Source organism: Bubalus bubalis, chromosome 20 (genome assembly GCF_019923935.1).
Source record: "Bubalus bubalis isolate 160015118507 breed Murrah chromosome 20, NDDB_SH_1, whole genome shotgun sequence".
NCBI lineage: Eukaryota > Metazoa > Chordata > Mammalia > Artiodactyla > Bovidae > Bubalus > Bubalus bubalis.
In genome coordinates this window covers 45,575,164-45,598,810 of record NC_059176.1, presented here as the reverse complement: position 1 = coordinate 45,598,810, position 23,647 = coordinate 45,575,164, and the positions used below count along the sequence as shown (strand labels likewise).

The 23,647-nt window shown below is 48.3% G+C and overlaps 1 protein-coding gene across 12 annotated transcripts in view; it reads right to left on the bottom strand.

The window, feature by feature from the left end:
* ADAMTSL3 (ADAMTS like 3) overlaps positions 1-14,874 on the bottom strand; it is a 379,251-nt gene extending 364,377 nt beyond the window's left edge. For 10 of the 12 annotated variants that reach the window (XM_045163808.1, XM_045163813.1, XM_045163816.1 and 7 more), the window contains exons 1-2: positions 14,720-14,873; positions 13,172-13,275 (exon numbers count right to left, since the gene is read on the bottom strand). In XM_045163808.1, the coding sequence (XP_045019743.1) occupies positions 13,172-13,240 (69 nt within the window). In that variant the 5' untranslated portion in view covers positions 13,241-13,275; positions 14,720-14,873. Of the gene's footprint in view, positions 1-13,171; positions 13,276-14,032; positions 14,688-14,719 lie in introns of those variants that run through there. The other 2 variants (XM_045163811.1, XM_045163809.1) reach the window with 2 other exon arrangements.
* Positions 14,875-23,647: the final 8,773 nt, after the last annotated feature.

The window sequence follows — 23,647 nt, the reverse complement described above, 5'->3', positions numbered from 1 at the left end:
TATAGTTGTTTTACAATGTTGTTCCTGATGCACAGCAAAGTGAATCAGCTACACATATACATATATCCCCTCTTTTTTGGATTTCTTTTCCATTTAGGTCACCACGGAGCATTAAGTAGAGTTTCCAGTGGTATCCAGTAGGTTCTCATTAGTTATCTACTTTATACACAGTAGCGTATATATGTCAATCACAACCTCCCCATTCATCCCACCCCCAGCTCCCCTTCTGGTGTCGATACATTCTCTATGCTGTCTATGTCTGTGTGTTCTCTATGTCTGTGTCTCTATTTATGCTTTGCAAATAAGTTCATCTGTACCATTTTTCTAGATTTCATATATAAGCAGTATTATACAATATTTGTTTTTCTCTTTCTGACCTACTTCACTCTGTATGAAACTCTCTAGGTCCACCCACATTTCTCAAAATGGCACTACGTCATCCTTCTTGTGGCTGAGTAATATTCCATTGTATTCCATTGTATATATATACATATACCAATCTTCTTTATCTAGCCCACTCCAATAATTTTGGGCCTGGCCATATAACCTGCTCTGTCCTTCACTCTGACAGTCTTCTACATGAGTTGCTTTGGCCAGTGGGATTTTACAGAAATGACATAAGCAGAATGCATAAGGAAAACCCTTGTACTCTTGGACTTGGTTTCATGTGTCTCTTTCATCACCAGGAAAAGAACATGCTCTTCTTAGCCTGCTAGTCTGATGAGAAAGATGACAGACATGTGGGGCAAAGCCTCATTAAAAGAGAATCCCTGTTGGAACAGAACCCTCACAAGATTGATGCATACAAGTTTTAAAAATAGAAACAAATATAAGAAAAATGCAATCAACGAACATGTATCACTAGATAAATTACTCCAAAGAAATTATAAAGAATCTGATCTTGCTTTTAAAAAGTTCAAGAAGTAATACAAGAGTTAAAAAAAAATTTTTTTTTCTATCACAACATTGTAAAGCAATTATACTCTGATTTTAAAAAATAAATACAAGTAAACATTTTAAGATGAAAGAAGAAGTGAGTTTAGCAAAAAAAAAATGGCAAAAATAAAAACATTACAGATTTGAAGAGCACACTAAAATAAAAAAACCTTTCTGGAAACACATGTACATGCTTATGAAGGTTAAAAATTATCTACATCATGTCCAGATGAAAATATGGACCTCAGGATAAGGACGAAATCATGTACATATCATGGCAGAAAAGTGAGACACAAACAAAGGTTAAAAATCAGATTGGCCCCAAGTTCTCTTCAGTAAAACTCTAATCAGTGCCCAAAACTGCAGCAGCAAGATTTACAAAGACCTGAAGAAAAAGAGTGAGAACAGTTTGATTTGATTATGTTGTTGAATTTTTTCTGTTCTTATTGAGAAATATTAACTATACGTTTGTTAGATGTCCTTTGTTACCATTTATTTTAATCATGTGTGTTTTCTAGTTCATCTCCGAGAGTACTCATTCTGTACCCAAAGCATGTCCCCAGTTGCTTATTGCACTGCATTCACTTATTTCTGTCCTAGGATCGACTGTTTGCTGAAGAACCACCGAAGGACATGAGGTGTGAGACAGGGAATGAACCAGACTAGTCAACAGCTTCCATACCGCATTGTTGCCTGACTCTGTCTCTTATTAAAGATGCTCTTTCCTTTTCTCTAGAGTCACATCTTCCTTTTATTTTCAACATTCAACAGTTGTGAGATTCTCAAGAAACCCCCTGGGACTTCCTTGGTGGTCCAGTGGTTAAGAATTGGCCTTGCCATGACGGGGACACAGGTTTGATCCCTGGTCGGGGAACTAAGACCCCACATGACTTGAGGCAATGAGCAGCGAGGAAGAACCTGCGAGCCACAGCTGTCTCCACGCAGCCAAATAAATAAATAAATATTTTAAAAACAGAAAGAGACTTCTAGAGTAGGTAACTTGAAAATTTTAAATGTCAGTTCATCAAAAAAACATAAATAAAATGAAAATATTAATGATACAACAGAGAAATCATTTGCAATATATTAGGGACAAAAGACTAATATTCTTTATCTATAAAAGGCACACACAGGTTAATGAGAAATTCTTAGTTGAAAAATGGGCAAAAATATGAAAATAAAATCTTTTATTCTATTTCTAATGCCTCAAAGAGACCATACACAAAAGCAGTAATACAAATGGCCCTAAAATATTTTTAAGAATCTCTCACTACTAAGATTTCCTTGAATTTTATACTGCCAACTACTGCGAAGATGACATTTTTATAGATACTTTCTAAAAGGCCATTTAAAAAAAATTATTTATTCATTTGGCTGTGCCGAGTCTTGGTTGTGACACAAGCTGTCTGCAGTCTTCATTGTGACGCAGTATATTTAGTTGTGGCATTTGGGATCTATTTCCCCGACCAGGGATCAAACATGGGCCCCTGCATTGGGAGCTTACAGTCTTAGCCACTGAACCACCAGGGAAGTCCCATGAAAAGCAATTTGATAGCATAAATCGAAGGTCTTACAACTGCACCTGGTTTTTGACCCCAAGATTTTGCTTCAACAAACACATTTTCCTAGAAATGTATTCAAAGAAAATAATCACAAATATGAGCAAAGAGGATCTGCAAATATATTTTCATAGCAGCATTATTTGCAACTTCAAAAAAACTAATGAACTTAAATGTTCAGCAGTAAAGAATTACTTAATAAAATATAGCACACCAAATGATGCAACATTATGAAGACATTAAATATTATTATAATGTGATAATAAATATAAAAATATCAAATACATAGAAATATGCCTTATATTGTTAAATCTTTACAAAGTTATCCAAATACAGTGTAATCACTTTTTAAAAGATACATATATATGCTACTACTAAGAATATTGGAAATATATACAACAAAATCCTAACAGCTGCCAGAATGAAAGGTGATTTTATTCATCTTTGTCCTTTCCTGTATTTTCCACATTTTTTTATGAGTATGTTTTGTGCTTTTAAATCAGGAGAAAAAAATGGAAATTTCAAAAGAGAGAGTGAAGGGAATTCAGAGTCCTTTAATACTAATGAGTTTTTATTAATAAAATACTTATTCTTCCTTTTTAAAAAAGTTTTTTTTCAACATAACATGCTATTATATTTATAAATGAAGGCTTAGGGAACAAATGCATTTCTGAGTATTTGACCACAATAATTTATAGCATACATTGGCTGGAGCTGTTCAGTGCTGACAAATTCCAGAAAGTAATTGCATAAAATACTTGGAGAGGAAATTGCTTTATGCTTCCATGCTATTTATGGAAATTAGCATCTTTGTAAAAATAAACTGAGAGCAATCACAATCATAGACCTTGAAATGTGGTTTCCATAAGATGTTAGCTTTGCTGCTTTAAGACCCATTAGCAATGTGGAAGGGAAACACTGCCTGCTTTTTTTTTTTTTTTTTTCCTGTTATGAAACTGTTGCATATAATTGGTTTTTTCCTCTTGGATCCTTAATCCCTCCCTTTCTCCTGACTGCTTCCCTTTGGAATGCATATGGACTGAAGTATTCACTTTGCTCCTTAAAACCTTTCCAATGATCCTGTTCCCTTCTCAAAGAGTATTACCTATTTTCTTTATTCAGTGCCTCATCTTTTGCAATTTACAGCTTGCCCCAAAACAACTCCTTCAAACATAACTGACAATTTCCCAAGATTGGGGTGAATTTTCACCTCGCTGTATTCCTAAAGCAAGCTCAAAACCTAAAGGAATCTTCCATACTTCCTTTGTTCTCTCTCAATCCCACATAATCACTAGCCAAATTCTATCCCTTCAGGCTCTAAAATGGTGCCTAGAATCACACCCTCTGGTCAAAGACTAACTCCCCCGCCCCTCTCCCCACTTAAGTCCCATCTCCCACCCCATGTACTCTTGTGAACAGTTAAAGTTCTCATCATTACCAACCTGCACTGGTACCAGCAACGTCCCAAGTATCTCTGACTTGGATGTGCTCCTAGTGGTCCAATGGAGTCATTCTAAAATTTTTTAAGTATTTATTTATTTAGTTCTTTGGCTGTGCCAGGTCTTATTTGCAGCACACGGGATCTGGGATATTTAGTTGCAGCATGCGAACTCTTCGTCGTGGTATGCGAGGTCCAGTTCCCCAACCATGGATTGAATCCGGACCCCCTGCATTGGGAGTGTGGAGTCTTAGCCACTGAACCAGCAGGGAAGTCCCTCCAACAGAGTCTTAAGAGCGTCTTTCCCATCACCTCCTGATCAACGCCCAAGGCTTCTGTACTGCTCATTGAGCCAAGCCCTCTTTATCATTTATTTATTTAGCATGCTCGGCAAGGTCCTCTCCAGTTAGCCACAGACTAACATCCTACTTCATACTCCATGCTGTCAAATATCTTACTCTTCAAATTTAGTGTCAGTGGAAACCAAGAGGACAAAACCGAATGAAGAACCATTTCTGAGATGGAAAAAGGGAAGTTGAGGGGTATGGGGCAGGGGCAACAGAGAAGGTCTCCAGAGAGATCCCGGGAGTCTGGGTCAAATGAGCAGAACACGGAGAATCCGGGCACTGAGACACAGCTGGGTGGGTGGGGAAGACTTCTGTTTAGGAAGTACTTCCATCTAGTCAAGGCTATGGTTTTTCCTGTGGTCATGTATGGATGTGAGAGTTGGACTGTGAAGAAGGCTGAGCGCCAAAGAAGAATTGATGCTTTTGAACTGTGGTGTTGGAGAAGACTCTTGAGAGTCCCTTGGACTGCAGGGAGATCCAACCAGTCCATTTTGAAGGAGATCAGCCCTGGGATTTCTTTGGAAGGAATGATGCTAAAGCTGAAACTCCAGTACTTTGGCCACCTCATGCGAAGAGTTGACTCATTGGAAAAGACTCTGATGCTGGGAGGGATTGGGGGCAAGAGGAAAAGGGGATGACAGAGGATGAGATGGCTGGATGGCATCACTGACTCGATGGACGTGAGTCTGGGTGAACTCTGGGAGTTGGTGATGGACAGGGAGGCCTGGAGTGCTGTGATTCATGGGGTTGCAAAGAGTCGGACACGACTGAGCGACTGATTTGATCTGATCTGAGGCCTCCAAGGGATATCCTGGTGGAAGCATGCAGCAGTTCATGGATATATTAATCTGCAGCTCATGGAAGAGGCAGGCGGAAACCTCTCAGAGATACTGGGCCTCTTCCATTTTAGTGAGGTCACCAAGAAGAAAGGAAGAAAGAGAGAGAGAGAGAAGAAGGGAGGGAGGGAGGAAGAAAGAAAGGGAGAGAGAGAAAAAAAATGAGAGAGGGAGGGAGGGATGGAGGAAAGGAGGAAGGAAGGAAGAGAGAGAGAACAAGAGAGAGGAAAAAAGAGAAAGAAAGAAAGGAAGAAGGAAGGAAGGGAGAAAGAGAAAAGGAGGGAGGGAGGAGAGGGGGAAGGAAGTTATCAAAATTGTGTTTTATTTCCAATGTTTACATTTAACAGTTGATGTAAAAATACACACTTTTTTATCTTTTCGATGTATATATAATCCTATTTGAAGAGAATATTAAAAGCCTGTCTTTGAAAGCCTGAATCACTATGAGACCTGGCTCCTCAGATGATAACCCCAGGCAGGAGCCTCTGGAGAGAAAAACCAGCAGTGATTGAGGCTGCCCGGGGAGAGCATGTGGACAGACAGAGAACAGGGCAAATAGCAGAACTCTGAACTAAGTAGCTTTTAGAAAGAGTCAGAAACAAGCCAATGGCTCAGATGGTAAAGAATCTGCCTGCCAGTGCAGGAGACGCTGGTTCAGTCCTCGAGTCAGGAATATCGCCTGGAGGAGGGAATAGCAACCCACTCCAGTATTCTTGCCTGGGAAATCCCACGGACAGAGGAGCCTGGTGGGCTATAGTCCATATGGTTGCAAAGAATCAGAAAGCCACGCATTCAAATAAGTGATCAAAAATGTTCACTTGCTGTTGCTGTTGTTTAGTTGCCAAGTCATGTCTGACTCTTTGTGACCCCGTGGGCTGTAGCTTGCAAGGCTCCTCTGTCCACGGAATTCTCCAGGCAAGAATACTGGAGTGGGTTGCCATGCTCTCCTCCAGGGCATCTTCCCGACGACCCAGGGATCGAACCTGTGTCTCTTGCATTGGCAGGCAGATTCTTTACCACTGCAGCACCTGGGAAGTCCCAGCCCTAGGACTAGAACCAATTAAAATCAGTTCTATCAATTAAAACGGGTATCTATCAAAATAGTCACAGGGACCTTTCTCAATGCCAAAACACTGGAATTTAGGAAGCAGAGCAGATGACAAAGAGGATCTAAGTATCCACATTCTACAGGGAACTACCAGGCTTTCCCTGGGGGGTCCAGTGGTTAAGATTTGCCTTCCACTGCAGGGGGCGCAGGGTCAATCCCTCATCAGGAAGCTAAGGGCCCACATGCCTTGTGGCCAAAAAACCAAAACATAAAACAGAAGCAATATTATAACAAATTCAATAAAGACTTTTTAAAAAATGGTCCACAAAAAAAAAAAATCTTTTAAAAAAAGTATAAGAAAAAATAAAGAGAACTACCAACATAAGGTGGATCTCACCCTTAGAGTTCCTTAAGAAGGACACCAGCCACCACCCTACTCCTTCCCCTCTAAGACGGAGAACTGAGATGCACTGAAGGAAAAAAAAGAATCATTCATAGAGATTGGGGATCCCTGCAAGGAGGGACTGTCAGTCCACTCTCCAGGTGGGCATCAGCTTAGACTGGATCCACTGATCTGTCCTGGCAGAGACAGACTGGAGAACTGAAGGGAGCTGGCCAGACAGGGAGGAGGCAGCGCTGGAACAGCCCCTACCCCCAGCATCTGCACAGAACAGATGTGAACACTGTAGCCCTCCAGGCACATCTGTCATGGAATTCTCCAGGCAAGAATACTGGAATGGGTTCCCATTTCATTCTTCAGAGGATCTTCCCAACCCAGGGATCGAACCTGAGTCTCCTGTGTCTCCTGCATTGGCAGGCAGATACTTTACCACTGAACCACCAGGGAAGCCCATGGATCAAGTGGTCAACACCAAAGGATCTGGATTCAAACCATTCTGCCAGCATCCACTCAACTGGGCTGACTGGAAGAGGATCCCAGCAGTATGAGACAAGCCGGAGCTGGGCCTCCTGCTTCAGAAAAGGCAGGCGCTGCAGAACCCTCTGAAGAACTCACACGTGCCACCCAGAGGGGGCAGAGAGTCATTGAGAGCCGGACAGATGATGACAAGGACCACACAGTGGCATCCAGTTGAGTTAAGAGCTGTTTGCCCTTCTCCCCATCCCCTGTCCTTGCTTCCAACTTCAGGAAAGCTGGACCCAGAATAACTAAAAGGAAGAAAGATCTCCAAACCAGTCCTCACCACTGGTTGAGGTGAGAGGAGAATGGATCCCAGTACAACCCCACTTCAGTTACCTGGAGCCCTGTGTTAAGGCTAGACTAGACAGAAGGGAGATGAGATTTAAATAAAGTGGGGAATTGAAATTTTAAATTGTACTGGACTTTTAATAAATGCAGGGTTTTTCTGGTGATCCAGTGGTTGAGAATCCCCTTGCCAATGCAGGGAACACAGGTTCAATCCCCAGTCCAGGAAGATCCCACATGCTGTAGAGCAACTAAATCCGTGTGCCACAACTACTGAGTCTATTCTCTAGAGCCTGGGAGCAGCAACAACTGAAGCCCATGGACCCTAAAGCCTGTGCTCCACAAGAGAAGCCACTGAAATGAGAAGCCCGCACACCACAACTAGAGAGTAGCCCCCACCCGCCACAACGAGAGAAAGCCTGTGTACAGCAACAGAGACCCAGCACAGCCAAAAGCCTGAAGAATAAATAAATAAAAATAAAAAAAATAATAATGCAAGTGAATTTACCCAAGAGTGCACAGAGGCATGGAAACAGATTGGATTTGGCCAAGCATAGCTGAAGCCCGTGACTGGCTTTGTGTTTATATCTGCCTGACCTGAGACTTCTCAATGAAGAAGGCTGGAAGAGGGTTGGAACAGCAGCAGCTGTCTTCTCAAGGAAGATCTGGGTCCCTGAGGAGAAGGCCCGGAGCAACAGGAAGCATCCAGGGCCAGGGCATGACAGGAAGAGGGGAGGCCTCTCCAGCTGCCTGACTGAAGGGAACAGCGAGCTCCTCCAGAAATGGTCAAGAGCGAGTTAGGAAAACACGAGGCTGCGGACCTCATGGCTTGCTCTGCAATCTATCACGATTATTGTGGTCAGTGATTATAAAGGCTTCAGTTTTAGCTGATTCAATAAAGATAATCTAGTTTTTATTAAGTGAATTGGCACATCCCTTCCTCCTTGCATCTCAGCCTCACAGGGCTGTTAACTCTCCATCAGCCAACTGCAGCAAAGCCCACGTGCAGCAAAGAAGACCCAATGCAGCCCAAAAAAAAAAAAAAAAAACACCCAGAATGATTCATTCAGTTCAGTTCAGTCGCTCAGTCGTGTTTGACTCTTTGCTACCCCATAAGCTGCAGCACGCCAGGCTTCCCTGTCCTTCACTATCTCCTGGAATTTGCTCAGATTCATGTCTATTGAGTCTGTGATGCCATCCAACCATCTCGTCCTCTGTCGTACCCTTCTCCTCCTGCCCTCAGTCTTTCCCAGCATCGGGGTGTTTTCCAGTGAGTCAGCTGTTCATATCAAGTGGCCAAAGTACTGGAGCTTCAGTTTCAGCATGGAGGTGGCAGCACTTATAAGGAAAAGTGAAAGTGAAGTCGCTCAGTCGTGTCTGCCAACTCTTTGCAACCCCATGGACTGTAGCCTACCAGGCTCCTCCCTCCATGGGATTTTCCATGCAAGAGTACTGGAGTGGGTTGCCATTTCCTCCTCCAGGGGATCTTCCCAACCCAGGGATCGAACCCAGGTCTCCCGCATTGCAGGCAGACGCTTTTACCGTCTGAGAGAGACTAAAGACAGCCCCAAGGGGACTTCCCTGGCTGTCCAGTCATTAATTAAGACTCTGTGCTTCCAATGCAGGCGGCATGGGTTCAATCCCTGGTCAAGGAACTAAGATCTTACATGCCATGTGGTGTGGCCCCCCCAAAAAAATTTTTTTTATTTTTAAAAGAAGACTCCAAGGGTCCCCCAAACAACCAAATCCTCAGAGGAGGGGCAGCTTTGAAACAAATCCAGGCTGATACTAAAGAGATAACCAAGTATCCAACCCTCAGACAGGAGCAGAAACTGATCTAGCCTTCACTGTAACATTCACCCAGGCCCTGTGATGGGACCACCCACAGCTGCAGGAACCTTCCCTGAGAAAGTCAAGTCCCACCTCCAGGCCTCTGCAGCATTCTCCTTTCTCAGCTGATGCCTCTTGGGTGCCCCCTCCAGTTCCCCAACAGAAATTACAGGCACTTTGCTTGTTTGAAGGACATCAAATCAGTCGATCCTAAAGAAAATCAACCCTGAATATCCACTGGAAGGACTAATGCTGAAGCTGACGCTCCAATACTTTGGTCACTTGAGGCGAAGAGCCAACTCATCGGGAAAGACCCTGATGCTGGGAAAGATTGAGGGCAGGAGGAGAAGGGGACAACAGAGGATGAGATGGATGGATGGCATCACCAACCCAATGGACACAAGTTTGAGCAAACTCTGGGAGACAGTGAAGGACAGGGAAGCCTAGCATGCTGCACTCCATGGAGTCGCAGAGTCAGACACGACTCAGCGACTGAACGACAACAACATTTGTTTTATAAGGTTAATATATCAAGGGCATTTACTACATGTTGTTGTTTAGTCACTCAGTCAGTCATGTCTGACTCTCTGTGACCCCATGGACTGTAGTCCACCAGGCTTCTCTGTCCATGGGATTCTCCAGGCAAGAATACTGGAGTGGGTTGCCATCTCCTTCTCCAGGGGATCTTCCTGACCCAGGGATCAGACCCACATCTCCTATATTGGCAGGCGGATTCTTTACCTTTGAGCCACCTGGGAAGTCATGCCAGACAGATTTTTTTCCGTTCACAATGGATTAACTCCTCCAGAAAAGTCTGTGAGGTAGGCACCCCCTCTCTACAAATGTGGACACTGAGATGCAGAGATGTTTGTATAACAGGCCTTGAAGTGGTGTAGCTGGGATTCCAACAGCCGATGCTGCAAATGATAAAGATAACTAGCCTGAAATCTCCGTTTACAACCTCCTGTGCACACACTGCCCCATACTTGGAATCAACACTGCCAAGCCACACAGATATGGAAAAATCCAAGAGTTCAGTGAGTGATTCAAGCTGGGAAGACACTGCCCTTGGCCAAAGGTCAACAGACTGCCTCAAAGCTCATTTTAATTTTATAGGGTCGAAGAAAACAAAACTAAACCCTGTGCCATGAAGCCTCAGCCCCATTTGACCAGGAACAAATCTCTGTTTCAGATCTGATGAGATGGAAAAGAAAGTCTCCACCCACCATGCCCCAACCCTACACCTCGCTGACCACAGAAATCCTAAGATTACCCTGAAAAGATTTACATCTGTTCTAATAAAAGCAATCTATTAAAATGTGGATGGGGTAGCATCAATAAAGTGAATAATGGGGGAGAAGCTGTACCTCACTAACCAGTTCTGTATGAGTCACAGAAATCATGGGACACTGGAGCTGACAGAGGCCTTAGAAACACTAAATCCAAGAGTAAAATGTGAGGCAGAGAGGTCTGATTAATCTCTCTCAGGGTGTATCTCTTTATTTATGTGCACAAGCCTATCTAAGAGATGTTAGAGCCTTATTAAGTATCAGGTCCTTTGCCAGACCCTGAGAGTACAGAGGCCACTAAGCCAGTGATGACAAGTTACATGATCAGGGAGGGGCTGCCTTGTTCTAATTCACACTAGATACTGAATGGACCAGCATGTTCTAATTCACACAGGGTGCAGTATGGGTTCGCAGCAGCTCTCAGGACAAAATACTTAGATGTGCTCTGCACTTCATTACTTTTTAAAGGTTTTATTGACGTGGACCATTTTTAAAGTCATCATTGAATTTGTTACAAAACTGCTTCTGTTTTATGTTTTGGTCTTTCAGTCACAGGGCATGTGGGATCCTAGCTCCCGTACCAGAGATCAGATCCACACCCCCTGCATTGGAAGGCGAAGTCCCAACCACTGGACAGCCAGGAAATCTTGCTCTGCATTTTCCCTGGTGGCTCAGTCAGTAAAGAATCCACATACAATCCACATGCAATGCAGCAGACTGCCTGCAATGCAGGAGACTCAGGTTCGATGCCTGGGCTGGGATGATTCCCTGGAGAAGGGAATGACAACCCACTCCAGTATTCTTGCCTGAGAAATCCCATGAACAGAGGAGCCTGACGGGCTACAGTCCATGGGGTCGCAAAGAGTCGGACACGAGTTAGCGCCTAAATCAACAAACTGCTTGGCTGAATCCAGTCTACAAATATGTTTGTCTGGCTTGCAACCCTTTAAAAACTGGGAGATCGCATAGGAGGTCTGGATAACCAGCTATCTTGAGCAACAATATGATCCAGCAATCCTGAGTTTGCACTCTCATTTGGCAATGATGGCTGGAATTGAGTAGAGGCTGCCCTTAAGAGATGGAGAAGGTACCATCAACTTTGCCACAGTCTCAGCTATTCTCAATTACCTCTCAGGCAAGGCAAGCTTCCTTCCTTTGTTGGCGTCTGCCCAGAAAGTATATGATGATACAGTGCTAGAGCTGTGCCTCCCAGACTGGTGGGAAAGACAAGAGACTAAAGAAAGGCTGCATACAGCAGGCATACTGGCGGCCTCCACTCCATCTTCTGGAGCCCGCGGGAGCTGGGCCGGGCCGGTTGCTGGCACAACCAGTAGTACAGTGGGCAGCTTTGCACTTGGCCTGGTGCTGGCATCCTCATCTGGATGTGGGGGCTGTGAGCCATGGGCCACTGCTGCCCCGCCAACCAGGTGCACCTGCCTCCTCACTGGACGCTGGCCTTCTCTAACAAGCACCTCGTGCCCTTCCCCTCCAGCAATCCGAAAACCCAGATGGCCTCTACAGGACCCACCTGCTCGCCATGCCGCCCAGCCCCACCAGCCAAGTGGTCACCACTGACCCCAAGCTGCCTGTGGAGGCGGCGGCTGAGAACTGTGCCAAGAAGCTGAGACTGGCCTTCCTAAGGGATTCCATTCCAGTTTTCAATCTGTTGATTCTGGGTGTAGATCCCAATGGCAGCCCTCTGCTCACCCTTCCCAGACCCCAATCTCCTGCATGATCAGGAGTCACCCCCATTGGCGATTCCCCCAGCCACCTCAGCAGCACGGGACCCTCACACTTCCCTGCTGAACGCAGCTAGAACTGTCATCTTCGTGGCCAGTGGAGCAGGCAAGACAGCCATTCTAAAGCACACTTGGGAGGATGAGGAAAACCAGTCTCCACCACCCTGGTCCAGCTTTGCACGGGAGAGGAAGAGGCAGCATCCCAACTCCTGACCTTGCCTCTCAAGAAGTATTCCACTTTGTAACCAGCACCAAGAGATGCTACAGCTGAGACTATGCACAGCCCGAGTAAGCAGAGGCCTTCCGGGGCTGGGACCCGCTGCCAGCTCACTACAGACTTTATTTTAGAAAAGCAGTGTTGTGCCAGTGGAAGCTGAAAGGGTGAGACCACCAGTGCTGCCAGGGGGCTCAGGCTATGTGCCGTGACTCTGGGTGACTCAGTTATTAGAAAGAGTATTTGTGTGTATAAAGAAAGAAAGAGGGAGGGAAAGGGAAAAAAAGGAAGACAGGGAGAAAGAAAGAGCAAAAAGAACTACAAAACAGTATGTGTTGATGGATGTACACACAGAATACTTATTTAGTGGCTGAACTAAGGCCAGAACCTGGGCTCTGCCTATTCATCATGCCCTGGCCTCCAGCAGCCATGTGCCTCTCCAGGGCACATGCAGACAGCCATTCCAGACTGAAACAGACAGGATCCATCGCAGCCCCAAGTCACCCCTTGTATATAGTATCCACTGTGGTATTAGGACTCAGAGAGGATGCAAGGGATTGAATTATTCTTACAGCTAAGGCAATGAGAAATACCATTTGCTGGAGGTAAGAAACAAAACTAGATTCTCTTTGGTATGCGATTAACATCAGTCATACTACATCTTAGGTGATTTAGAATAATACTCCTAAGTAAACTGAGTAGCCCACCATTCCTCTTCCCCATCTTATTACCTGCAGGAGGGCAGAGTGCATGAAGACCAGCCACATTAGCAGCCCCCAGAGGCTCTTCCAGGAAGCCATGGAGTCTGGTCTCCTGGGCGTGTCTCACTTGTAGCCTAAAGAGGAGAAAAGATTTGGTTTCCATTCAGCTCCAGACCCAGCAGTGGCAACACTCATGACTACCAGATCAACAGAGGGAGTAACCCTGAGCCCCACATACCGTCTTGGAAAGCTTTGTGTTGGCCCTGGATGGAGGTACCTACAGTAGAGTACAGGCTGTCTGGGGCTCTCTTTAGGAGGAGTCCATATCAAAGTCAGGAGGGCAGCTAGACCCGCCTGCACGGTGCAGCCCATACCTCCAGCCCTCCAAAAGCCAAGCCATCTCTGCACCAACCACTTCCCAGCCCATTTGTCAGCAGCAGGGTGTGGCTGTTGGCATCCAACTCAGGGAAGCCAGCGTGGAGCCAAGGGTTAGGGCACCTGCCAGCTTCTGCTACTTCAGGCACAAATAAGTCTAAGCCCTACTAAGCCAACCCAGAGAGGGGAAGGAACCTGCCTAAGATCACACCGCAAGACAGTGACCATTCTAGGACTGGTATGCAGGTCTTCTGCTAGTTCGAGGCTTTCCCCACCAGAAGACACCGTTCATCGTCCTCGGAGCCCCCGCCCTGCAGCCAAAGAGCTGAGTGAGGAGGGGTTCAGAGGGTACAGCCTTGGAGAAGCCAAAGAGCACAATCTCCTAAAAGTAGGTTAGGGCAAACCATCGGGAGGCTGGAGGGCAGCGGGGGCTTTCCTCAGAGTCCTCCTGACGGTTTGCAGGGAAATCAGGATGGGTCGAGCCTGGAAAAGCCGAAAAGCCGAGGTCACCCTCACCTCTCGCTTCGCCTCGCGGGCGCCTTGGCGAGCTGGTGTCCGGGGGCGGGTCGGTGGCTTCTCTCCATCTGGAGAAAGCATTAAGGGCCTGGCCTAATGCGATCCGCAAATGTGCTGCTGTTTCCGACCTGAGGCGGCGACTCTGGGCCGAAGGGAGGCGGCCAGTGCGGGGTCCTGGGACTGTGCGCCCGCCTCGCTCGCTCTCACCAGCCGTCCCCAGCGCGCACTCCTCCTCCGAGTATCCGCCGCCTGGAGGTCCCCGCACCCTCGCTGCGTCCCCGTCCCGCACGCCCACTGGCCGCGGCGGGCGCGTCGCGCAGCCCTTGGCGCTCTAGACGCTCGCAACCCGCTTGCCAAGCGGCCGGACCTTCCGACGCCCGAGCCCACTAGCTGCTGTCAGCCCGTTTTCTACCAAGAAAGCCCCCAATGCGAAGATTCCCCAAGTCGGTGGAGTTCCCTCACGCTCAAGCGTCCCCGAATGTCTCTCCCCTAAACCACTGGAACCCACGGAGCCTGCCCGGCCAGAGGTCTCCGAGCCTCGCCGAGCGCCCGGGTCCTGAAGTTCCCGGGAACCGAGTCGTGCCCTGCCGCTCGGAGCCCCTCAACCCCACTGCGCCGTCTTGCTCCCCAACACACCCGCGGTGGAAGAGCCTTCCCGCCCCCGGGCGACAAGCTCCGAGCACCCACCTGGCGCCACAGAAGCGTCCGGGACGTGCAGCCGGGCGGCGCGGGCTCGGCGCGCGCTGGGGAGAGGCTGACGGGAGCAGCCCGGTCCACACCTCGTGCGGGATCCGGGACCCGTACCTTCCCCGACGCCGGCCTCCAGCCCGCGGCGCCGCAGTCGCCGCCGCCGCCGCCGAGAAGTTAAATGGGGCTGGGACGGGGGCCGCCCCGCCTCTACCGCCCCCTCCGGGCGTGCGGAGCGCGGCGCTGGCTCCGGCCCAGAAGCGGAGGGCGCGCGCCGCCACCTGCACCGCCCGGCAAGTGCACTGCGCGCCCGGGCGCCCGCCCGCCCTCGTGTCGACCCCGCGCCCTCCGCCCGTGCTGGGGACGCCGCGGGCTCGAAGGGAGCGTGTGAGAGGCGGGAGCCGGGCGGCTCGGAGCGCGCGGGGCTGCGGCGACGGCGAGACTCCGCTGGAACGCTCCTCCGCCCGCTTCCTGGAAGCCACTCCTCGCCCTGGGCCGGCCGCCAGGCGTGGTGCCAAGAGCCGGGACTGCCGACGCCGCCACCGCCGCCGCCGGCAGGCGCGCAGGGAAAGGCGGCCGCTGAGCTGCGAGCCAGCCGGGACGCCCCGCCTCAGCCGGAGCCGGGAGCGGGGATGCCATCGCCACCCCCCACCCCCAACCACCCCAAGCCTCCGCCCGCCCCGCCCGGGCCCGGGCGCCGACTCTGCTAAGTCAGGCCCAGCGGCCACACGGAGGTTTGCCCGGAACCGCTGGCTCGTGCCTGCGAGCCTCCGGCGCTCCCGGCCAGGCATGACCAAAGTCAGAGACCAGTGGCCCCTCCCGGCCTGCCCGCCTTCACCTCCAGCGGCGCCCAGAGCGCACTCCGGGCCTGGGCCAGTGGACTCCGGTGAGCTCGCTCCTCACTCGGACCCTTGGCTACCAGGGACCACCAGCGACCTGGTGCCTCTTGCTATGAGCCGAGCTTGGGTAACAGAGCTGCGTAACTGCCCAAACCCTGGGGTACCCAGGCCTGCGATTTGGGGTGGCGGTGTCAGGGACCTGGAGTGGGGTGAATTTCCTCTTGGAGGTGGTGAGAAGTAGGTGGGCTGCTTGTCCCTAGCCTTGACCTAATCTCAGAGGTATGAATCCAAGGGCCTCGGGATGGCTTGAAAAGTCTCATTATGCCTGGGGCTAAGTCTTCACAGTCCCCATTTCCTTGGGTGCCTAGTGTGTGCCAGCCACATGCCAAGCTCTTCATGTGCAGCTCGTCTTCACAAGGGCCCCATGGTGTTAGTAGCAGTCTTCCCATTTCATGGATGGGGATGCTGAGACCCAAGGGACACATAACTTGTAGGCAGTGAGTTGCAAAGTCAGGGCTGGAGCCCGCATCTCGTTTCTCTAAAGGCTCCACTGTTCAGCCCTGAAGGTTGTCTTCTGCCTGTTCTGTGTTTGGTACCTTACAGGTGGTGGCAGAGCTTTACCCAGAGGAGCTGGTGCTGCCTGTCTACCTCCCTCATCTTCCCTTCCTTACTGTGGGACTTCCTCTGGCCCAGAGGAGGACCTCCAAGACTGTCTCTGTCTCTCCACTCCAGGTAAAATGACTGGAATCTTTCGGGAAGTGAGCAGCAGACATTCAGTGTGAAGGGGGCAGAGGAGAGACTGGTCACTAAGTGCAGGGGAGGCTGGGCTAAATCAGAAAGAATGCAGCCATGTACAATTGATTCTCCTTATTTGCCATGTGAGTTTTGTTCTCATAAAGTCAAAGGAACTTTAAAATGAATTTGGGAATACCAAACCACTGCTCCTGGGGAAAGCACAGGATTCGATTCCTGCCAGCCTCTGAGCTAAACTAATACAGTTATGTAAAGTTTAAAAATAAAATAAAATTTAAAAAAAATGCAGAAAGAAAAAAAAGGAAAGGAAAACTGATTTTTAAATAATAAAAAATACCAACCCTCTTATTAAAGTTATACACAAAATTCAAAAAAAATAAAAAAATAAAAAGCTACCTGGTGGCTTAGATGGTAACGCGTCCACTTGCAATGCGGAGACCTGGGTTCGATCTCTGGGGCAGGAAGAGCCCCGGAGAAGGAAACGGCAACCCACTCCAGTATTCTTGCCTGGGAAATTCCATGGATGGAGGAGCCTGGTGGGCTACAACAGTCCATGGGGCCACCAAGAGTCAGACACGACTGAGCCTCTGAGCTACATTCTTGTCAATTGATCAATACATAACATTAATTTATGTATGTTTCCCCTTAAAGACATATTTGTTGTTATTCTTGTTGTTTAATCCCTAAGTCATGTCCGACTCTTCTGTGTCCCCATGGACTGTAGCCCACCAGGCTCCTCTGTCCATGGGATTCTCCAGGCAAGAATACTGGAGTGGGTAGCCATTCCCTTCTCCAGGGGATCTTCCTCACCCAGGGATGAAACCCACGTCTCCTGCACCGCAGGAGGATTCTTTACCACTGGAGCCACCAGGGAAGCTCTAAAGACTTCTTACTTAACATATATTATTCATTCATTAACGCTGAACCCACAATTTGTGCCCAAATAAATTTATCTCACAGGTATCTCTAACACAAGGGTTTTCTCCACAGGGCACATCACAGGGTTCCTCTACTTAGGGGCATGAAACAGCAAATCAGCACTGCTCTTGAGAGCCATTTTAAATAACAGAATCACCAACGGAAAAAAAAAAAAAAAAAGAATAAAAGTGGCACTGAATAGGCCATCAGAGAATGCTTGTTTACAGTATGAGAGCTGAAACAAGGTGGAACATGGGGCCTGGATGAACTTGAGCTAGGAACATGTGTATCAGGCAACTCAAAATTTCACCCCTCATCAGAGAACCGTGCTGCCTCTAAGTCGCTTCAGTCGTGTCTGACTCTTTGCGACCCCATAAACGGCAGCCCACCAGGCTCCTCTGTCCCTGGGATTCTCCAGGCAAGAATACTGGAGTGGGTTGCCATTTCCTTCTCCAATGCATGAAAGTGAAAAGTGAAAGTGAAGTCGCTCAGTTGTGTCCGACTCTTAGCAACCCCATGGACTGCAGCCTATCAGGCTCCTCCACCCATGGGATTTTCCAGGCAAGATTACTGGAGTGGGTTGCCATTGCCTTCTCTGAGAGAACCATGAACGTGCTGCAAATCTTGATTTGGGGGACTGCAAATACATTTTAGCAAGTAGGCAAGTTCGCAGATACGGAATCTGCAAATAATGAGGATTGACTGTGTGTGCTTCTCCTGTCAAGCTGTAAACTCAAAGCCTGAGCTGAGCATAACATGCCTGCATGATCAATTGCTCAGTCAGGTCCGACTTTTTTGCGACCCCATGGACTGTAGCCTGCCAGGCTCCTCTGTCCATGGGGATTCTCCAGGCAAGAATACTGGAGTGGGTTGCCATTTTCTTCTCCAAGGAATCTTCCAGAACCGAGGATCAAACCCGTGTCTCCTGCATGGTAGGCAGATTCTTTACCAATGAGCCACCTGGGATGCCCCTGTCAAGGTATGGTCGAGGAATAATGATTCCAAACACAATATCCCAGACTCTGTTCCAGATACTTCGCTGATATTAATTCTGTCCTTACACCAGCCCCTGGTAGCTCAACTGGTAAAGAATCCACCTGCAATGCAGAAGCTCCGGGTTCAATTCCTGGGTCAGGAAGATCTGCTGGAGAAGGGATAGGGTGCCCACCCCAGTATTCTTGGACTTCCCTGGTAGCTCAGCTGGTAAAGAATCCACCTGCAATGTGGGAGACCTAGGTTTAATCCCTGGGTTGGGAAGATCCCCTGAAGAAGGGAATGGCTACCCACTCCAGTATTCTGGCCAAGAGAATTCCATGGACTATATAGTCCATGGGGTCACAAAGACTGAGTAAAAGACTGAGTGACTTTTACTTTCATACCAGCCTATGGGGTATCATGTTTATTTCACTTCACAAACTAGGAGACTGATGTAGAGAAAGGCTTAGACACCACATGTTCTTAGCAACTAGACAATACCGCATCTCATGTCATTCACACTCCAAAATAAAACAAAAATCACTTGAATATTCCAAATGAAATGGAGAATTCAAAGAGAGATTATGCTTGTGCAGTGGCAGCTGGGCACTCACTCTGACTCAGGAAGGCACCAAGAAGGCTCCTGCAGTGGAGGCGGGTGGGGTTGTTGGAAGCATTTGAGCTGCTAGGCTCTCAGGTATTAATGGCTCAGTGGGGACTTCCTGTCTCATGTTCCTTGGCACACTCTTGACTATGGAGTTAGCCTTCAGGGACTGCTCACACCAAGGAGGAGGCCAGGGATGAGCCTTTCTCTCCCACAAGTGCTAGGGAACATCAGGCCAGCCCCCTCAAGGAACAGCTGGGAGAACATCAGGGAACTGGTGAAAAGCAGAAGGCGAAGCATCACCAGTTCCCTGATGGAAGTTCCCCTTCCTGCTCACCCTGGCGGGTTGAGTCGTCAGTCCTGTGAGTGCCGTTAAGGCACTGTGAGTTAGTGCTACCCATCCAAGCTCTGTCTGCTCGCCGCACAGCAGGCCAATGATCAGGAGACCAGGTGTTGAGGCAAGGAATAGTGACTTTATTCAGAAAGCCAGGCATCCGAGAAGATGGAGGACTAAAGTTCTAGAGTGCCATCTTATGGGGTCTGGACACCAGTCTCTTATAGAACAGAGAGAGGGAAGAGATGAGGAAGTAAAGTAAAAAGGCCATGGGTCTTACAGAATATCTCCTGGCTTGGCCAGTGCTGGGGAGCTAGGAGAAGATGTATTAATTTCTTCAGGGGTCAGCGTGTCTCCCTGGGAGATGAACAAAGGTACTTTAGTTTAACATCAGGCAGAGGGGCAGGGTTCCCTGAGGCAGGCCATTATGTGTGCTTACAGCCATAGACAGCATCCTTTTAGTGATGAGAGTACCAAAAGCAACAGAAAGCAAAGCTTAAAAGAAACAGATCCAACATGGAGCCAGGCATGCTCTTTCCTGTTACATTAGGATAGCAAACTGCCCAAGTCTGGGAGGGTGGGCTGAACCTCACAGGTCCTGTCCCCAGATTCACCATCTAATCACCCCCAGAGAGCTCTCCTCCATCACTCTGCTGCTGCTGCTGCTAAGTCACTTCAGTCGTGTCCGACTCTGTGTGACCCCGTAGATGGCAGCCCACCAGGCTCCGCCGTCCCTGGGATTCTCCAGGCAAGAATACTGGAGTGGGTTGCCATTGCCTTCTCCCCTCCATCACTCTACCCAAGTATAAATACAGAGCCATCCTTCAGTCCCTGTACCTACTCCCCCCTGCCACCCACTCCCCTCTCCCTGGAAACCTGCCACGGTGTTTAAACAAGACATTGCCAAAGACATGGAGGTGGGGAAGATTGGGGAATGGTAAGAACAAAAGGGAATGAACCCCCTAAAAGCTATATCTGTCTGATCAGGCTACAGGGTGGGACTGCAGAACCAATCTCTCTCTGGTGGGTGGGGGAGGGGAGGTGAGGTGGGTGGGATTCAGACCCCTCACTGCCTAGCTCCTGGACTCTCCCCTCATGAGAACCCCCACCACCTGGGGACAAAGGCAATGCCTTTCAATTTAGAGAGGTCTAAGAAACCAAATTCTATTTCCTCCCTAAAATCCATCCTCTTGCATTCCCAGTCTCCCTTATCCGTCTCGTTTCCTAACCATGCTCCCAGCATCACCTACTGACCACAACCAGACAAACACAACAATGCAACATTTGTATCAGAGATATATAGAGAGGTAGAAAAAGAAATGGAAACCCACTCCTGTATTCCTGTCTGGGAAATCCCATGGACAGAGGAGCCTGGTGGGCTACTGTCCATGGGGTCACAAAGAGTCGGTCACAACTTAGTGGCTAAACAACAACAACATACAGAGAGGACCAGGAAGTTCCTACCAGTGATGCTGCTCTTGAGGTATGTGTGGATTTTACCCTGAGAAGTGATGTCACGTCAGGGCTTTGGCCTGAATTTGTTCCTGATAACAGAATTACTGTTTCTGGTTGCGGGTCTTGTAGATGGGCTTGGGAAGCACGCTCAAGACTGTGTTGGAGGCTTGGCGAACAGGAGCCCTTGGAGACAAATCCTAGAGAAGTTATAGTTGACTGCAGAAGGCACGGAGGATCCAATGGGGAAACATTAGGTGAGCATGGTGTCTTCCAGGTGCGAGATTGCCCGGGGAGTGCTTTCACAGGAAAGACCTGGAAGGGAGCAAGGGACACAAATAGGGGTGGGTGGAGAGCAGAGACAGCCTGTGCACAAGGGTACGTGTGGATAGACACACAGACAGGCTCAGAGACTGAGAGTCATGCCCTCATGGTAGTTTGAGTCACTTTTATGGAGCAGTTCTTCTGGGTTTCCTTTGGCCAGTCGTCTTGCTTTGCCTGGTTCTAAGTCTGTATATAGTACATCTCAGGACCCTCCCGGGTTGACCCACTCTCTTAACCAAGATGGATTCTAGTGAAAAGGCCTATGGGTGGGTTGACATCAGCTACTATGGGGTGGTGCCCCCTCCCTTTTTCACCTTTGAGCAGCCTTTCTGCACATGTGTAGTTGGGAAGATTTCCTAGACCTTGAGAATGAGGAATATGTGGTCTTTTATCTCTTATCTGGGCAGGACTCAAGCTCCTCTCTCCCTCCTGCTATTCTGGGGCATCTGTCCACCAGGGAGGAACTCCAGCAGCTCAGCCTAGGGCCCATCTCTCTCCTGCCTCACTCTTATAAGTCAAAGAGGATGCTTCAGAGAAGGTCCTGGCTTTAAGCCCCTGACTGCCACACTCACATAAATGGGAGATGGGTGTATGTAACTATGACGAGGGTTTGGACAGAGCATCTGCCCCAACAGCATCTAGCATACCTGGCTTCTCAGGTGCTCCCCACCCCACATGGAAAACAAGCTCAGCTAGAGGTGATAGTTTTCTGTCTGTCCAGAGCCCGTCTTTGGAACAGAAATTTGCTTCGTAAAAAGTGTTCAAGTCTCCTGCCTCATAAGCAGAAAAAAAAAAAGCCCTTGGGAAGAGGTGTGACAAGAGTGAAGGTTCTACTTGGCGAGGGGCTCTGTGTGCATTGGCACACCCTCGTTCTTGGTTCTGCTCTTGTCCTGCACCTAGATCCCCAGGGAGCCCCTTGGGTAGCCGGATCCATGATTTCAGGACTTCTTAGACGTACTAGACCCATCATGTCAAGGCAGGAGGCTTGGGCTTTCATATTGCTGTAGCACTGAAGGTCTGAGCCAGTCAGAATCTCTGTCAGGAGAGTGAGGTGGTGTTGGACAGACTTTCTAGAAAGCTCCAAACCTTTGGGATTGGGCAGGGTAGAGCTTTAGTCCCCCAAAGTGTTGCAAAGGAATGGAGTTGGATTTTGGTGACCCGTCTCAGGGCCAGCAAACTCTCCAGGCCCCAGACCCAAAGCTAACTTCATGTGGCCTCTAGGGCTAGGAAGGGGTTGACCTGACTGTTTTACGTGCATCTTATACTCTGATTGTATGTGTAAGTGTGTGTTTTGTGCTCAGTCATTTCCAAGTCTTCACGACCCCATGAACTATATAGCCCACCAGGCTCCTCTGTCCATGGGGTTTCCCAGGCAGGAATACTGGAGTGGGTTGCCATTTCCTTCTCCAGGGGATCTTCCTCACCCAGGGATGAAACCCACGTCTCCTGCACCGCAGGAGGATTCTTTACCACTGAGCCAGGGGAAAGCCCATAAGCTTATTGAAAGTGAAAGTGAAAGTGAAAGTGAAGTCACTCGGTCGTGCCCGACTCTTTGCGACCCCATGGATAATAGCCTGCACCAAGCTCCTCCGTCCATGGGATTTTCAAGGCAAGAGTACTGGAGTGGGTTGCCATTTCCTTCTCCAGGGAATCTTCCCAACCCAGGGATTGAACCCAGGTCTCTCACATTATAGACAGACACTTTACCATCTGAGCCACCCTTATTGCATACAAGCAAATACTTAGGCCTCATTCAAGACTATGGCTTCTTTCTTTGCACATAATTCTAACAGGTTTGTTCATCTAGTTTTCAAGATTAAATTAGAGGCTCTGAGTTAGAAAGGGACAGAATCCCTACTCAGAAAAGGGATACTGGCAGCCTAAAGGTGCTACAGAAAGAAGTAAAAGACACCATAAGTCTGGTACAGTTTTGTTGACACTGGTAGGGCCTGAGAGGATCACAGGGTCACTGCAAGGGCTTTGTTCATGCTCGTGAACCCAGGTTATCTACAAATACACTTGTTCATCACATTAAGTTTATGGATGTATGGAAGTACAGGCTACATTTCAGAAAAATAGTCACTCATCAAAGGGCTAAACTGTAAGAAAAAGAAAACAAAGGCAGGCACCATCTATTCCTTTAACAAGTCACCTTTAACTTCCTGAAAAGTTCACACCTGTCGTGAACAGTCCTGCAGTGAACATTGGGGTACATGTGTCTTTTTTGATTATGGTTCTCTCAGGGTATATGTCCAGTAGTGGGACTGCAACAAACGTCCATCTAGTCAAGGCTATGGTTTTTCCAGTGGTCATGTATGGATGTTGGGCTATAAAGAAAGCTGAGTGCCAAAGAATTGATGCTTTTGAACTGTGGTGTTGGAGAAGACTCTTGAGAGTCCCTGGGACTGCAAGGAGATCAAACCAGTCCATCCTAAAGGAAATCAGTCCTGAGTGTTCATTGGAAGGACTGATGTTGAAGCTGAAACTCCAATACTTTGGCCACCAGATGTGAAGAGCTGACTCATTTGAAAAGACCCTGATGCTGGGAAAGATTGAGGGCAGGAGGAGAAGGGGACGACAGAGGATGAGATGGTTGGATGGCATCACCAACTTGATGCAAATGGGTTTGGATGGACTCCGGGAGTTGGTGATGGACAGGGAGGCCTGGCGTACTGCGGTTCATGAGGTCACAAAGAGTTGGACATGACTGAGCAACTGAACTGAACTGA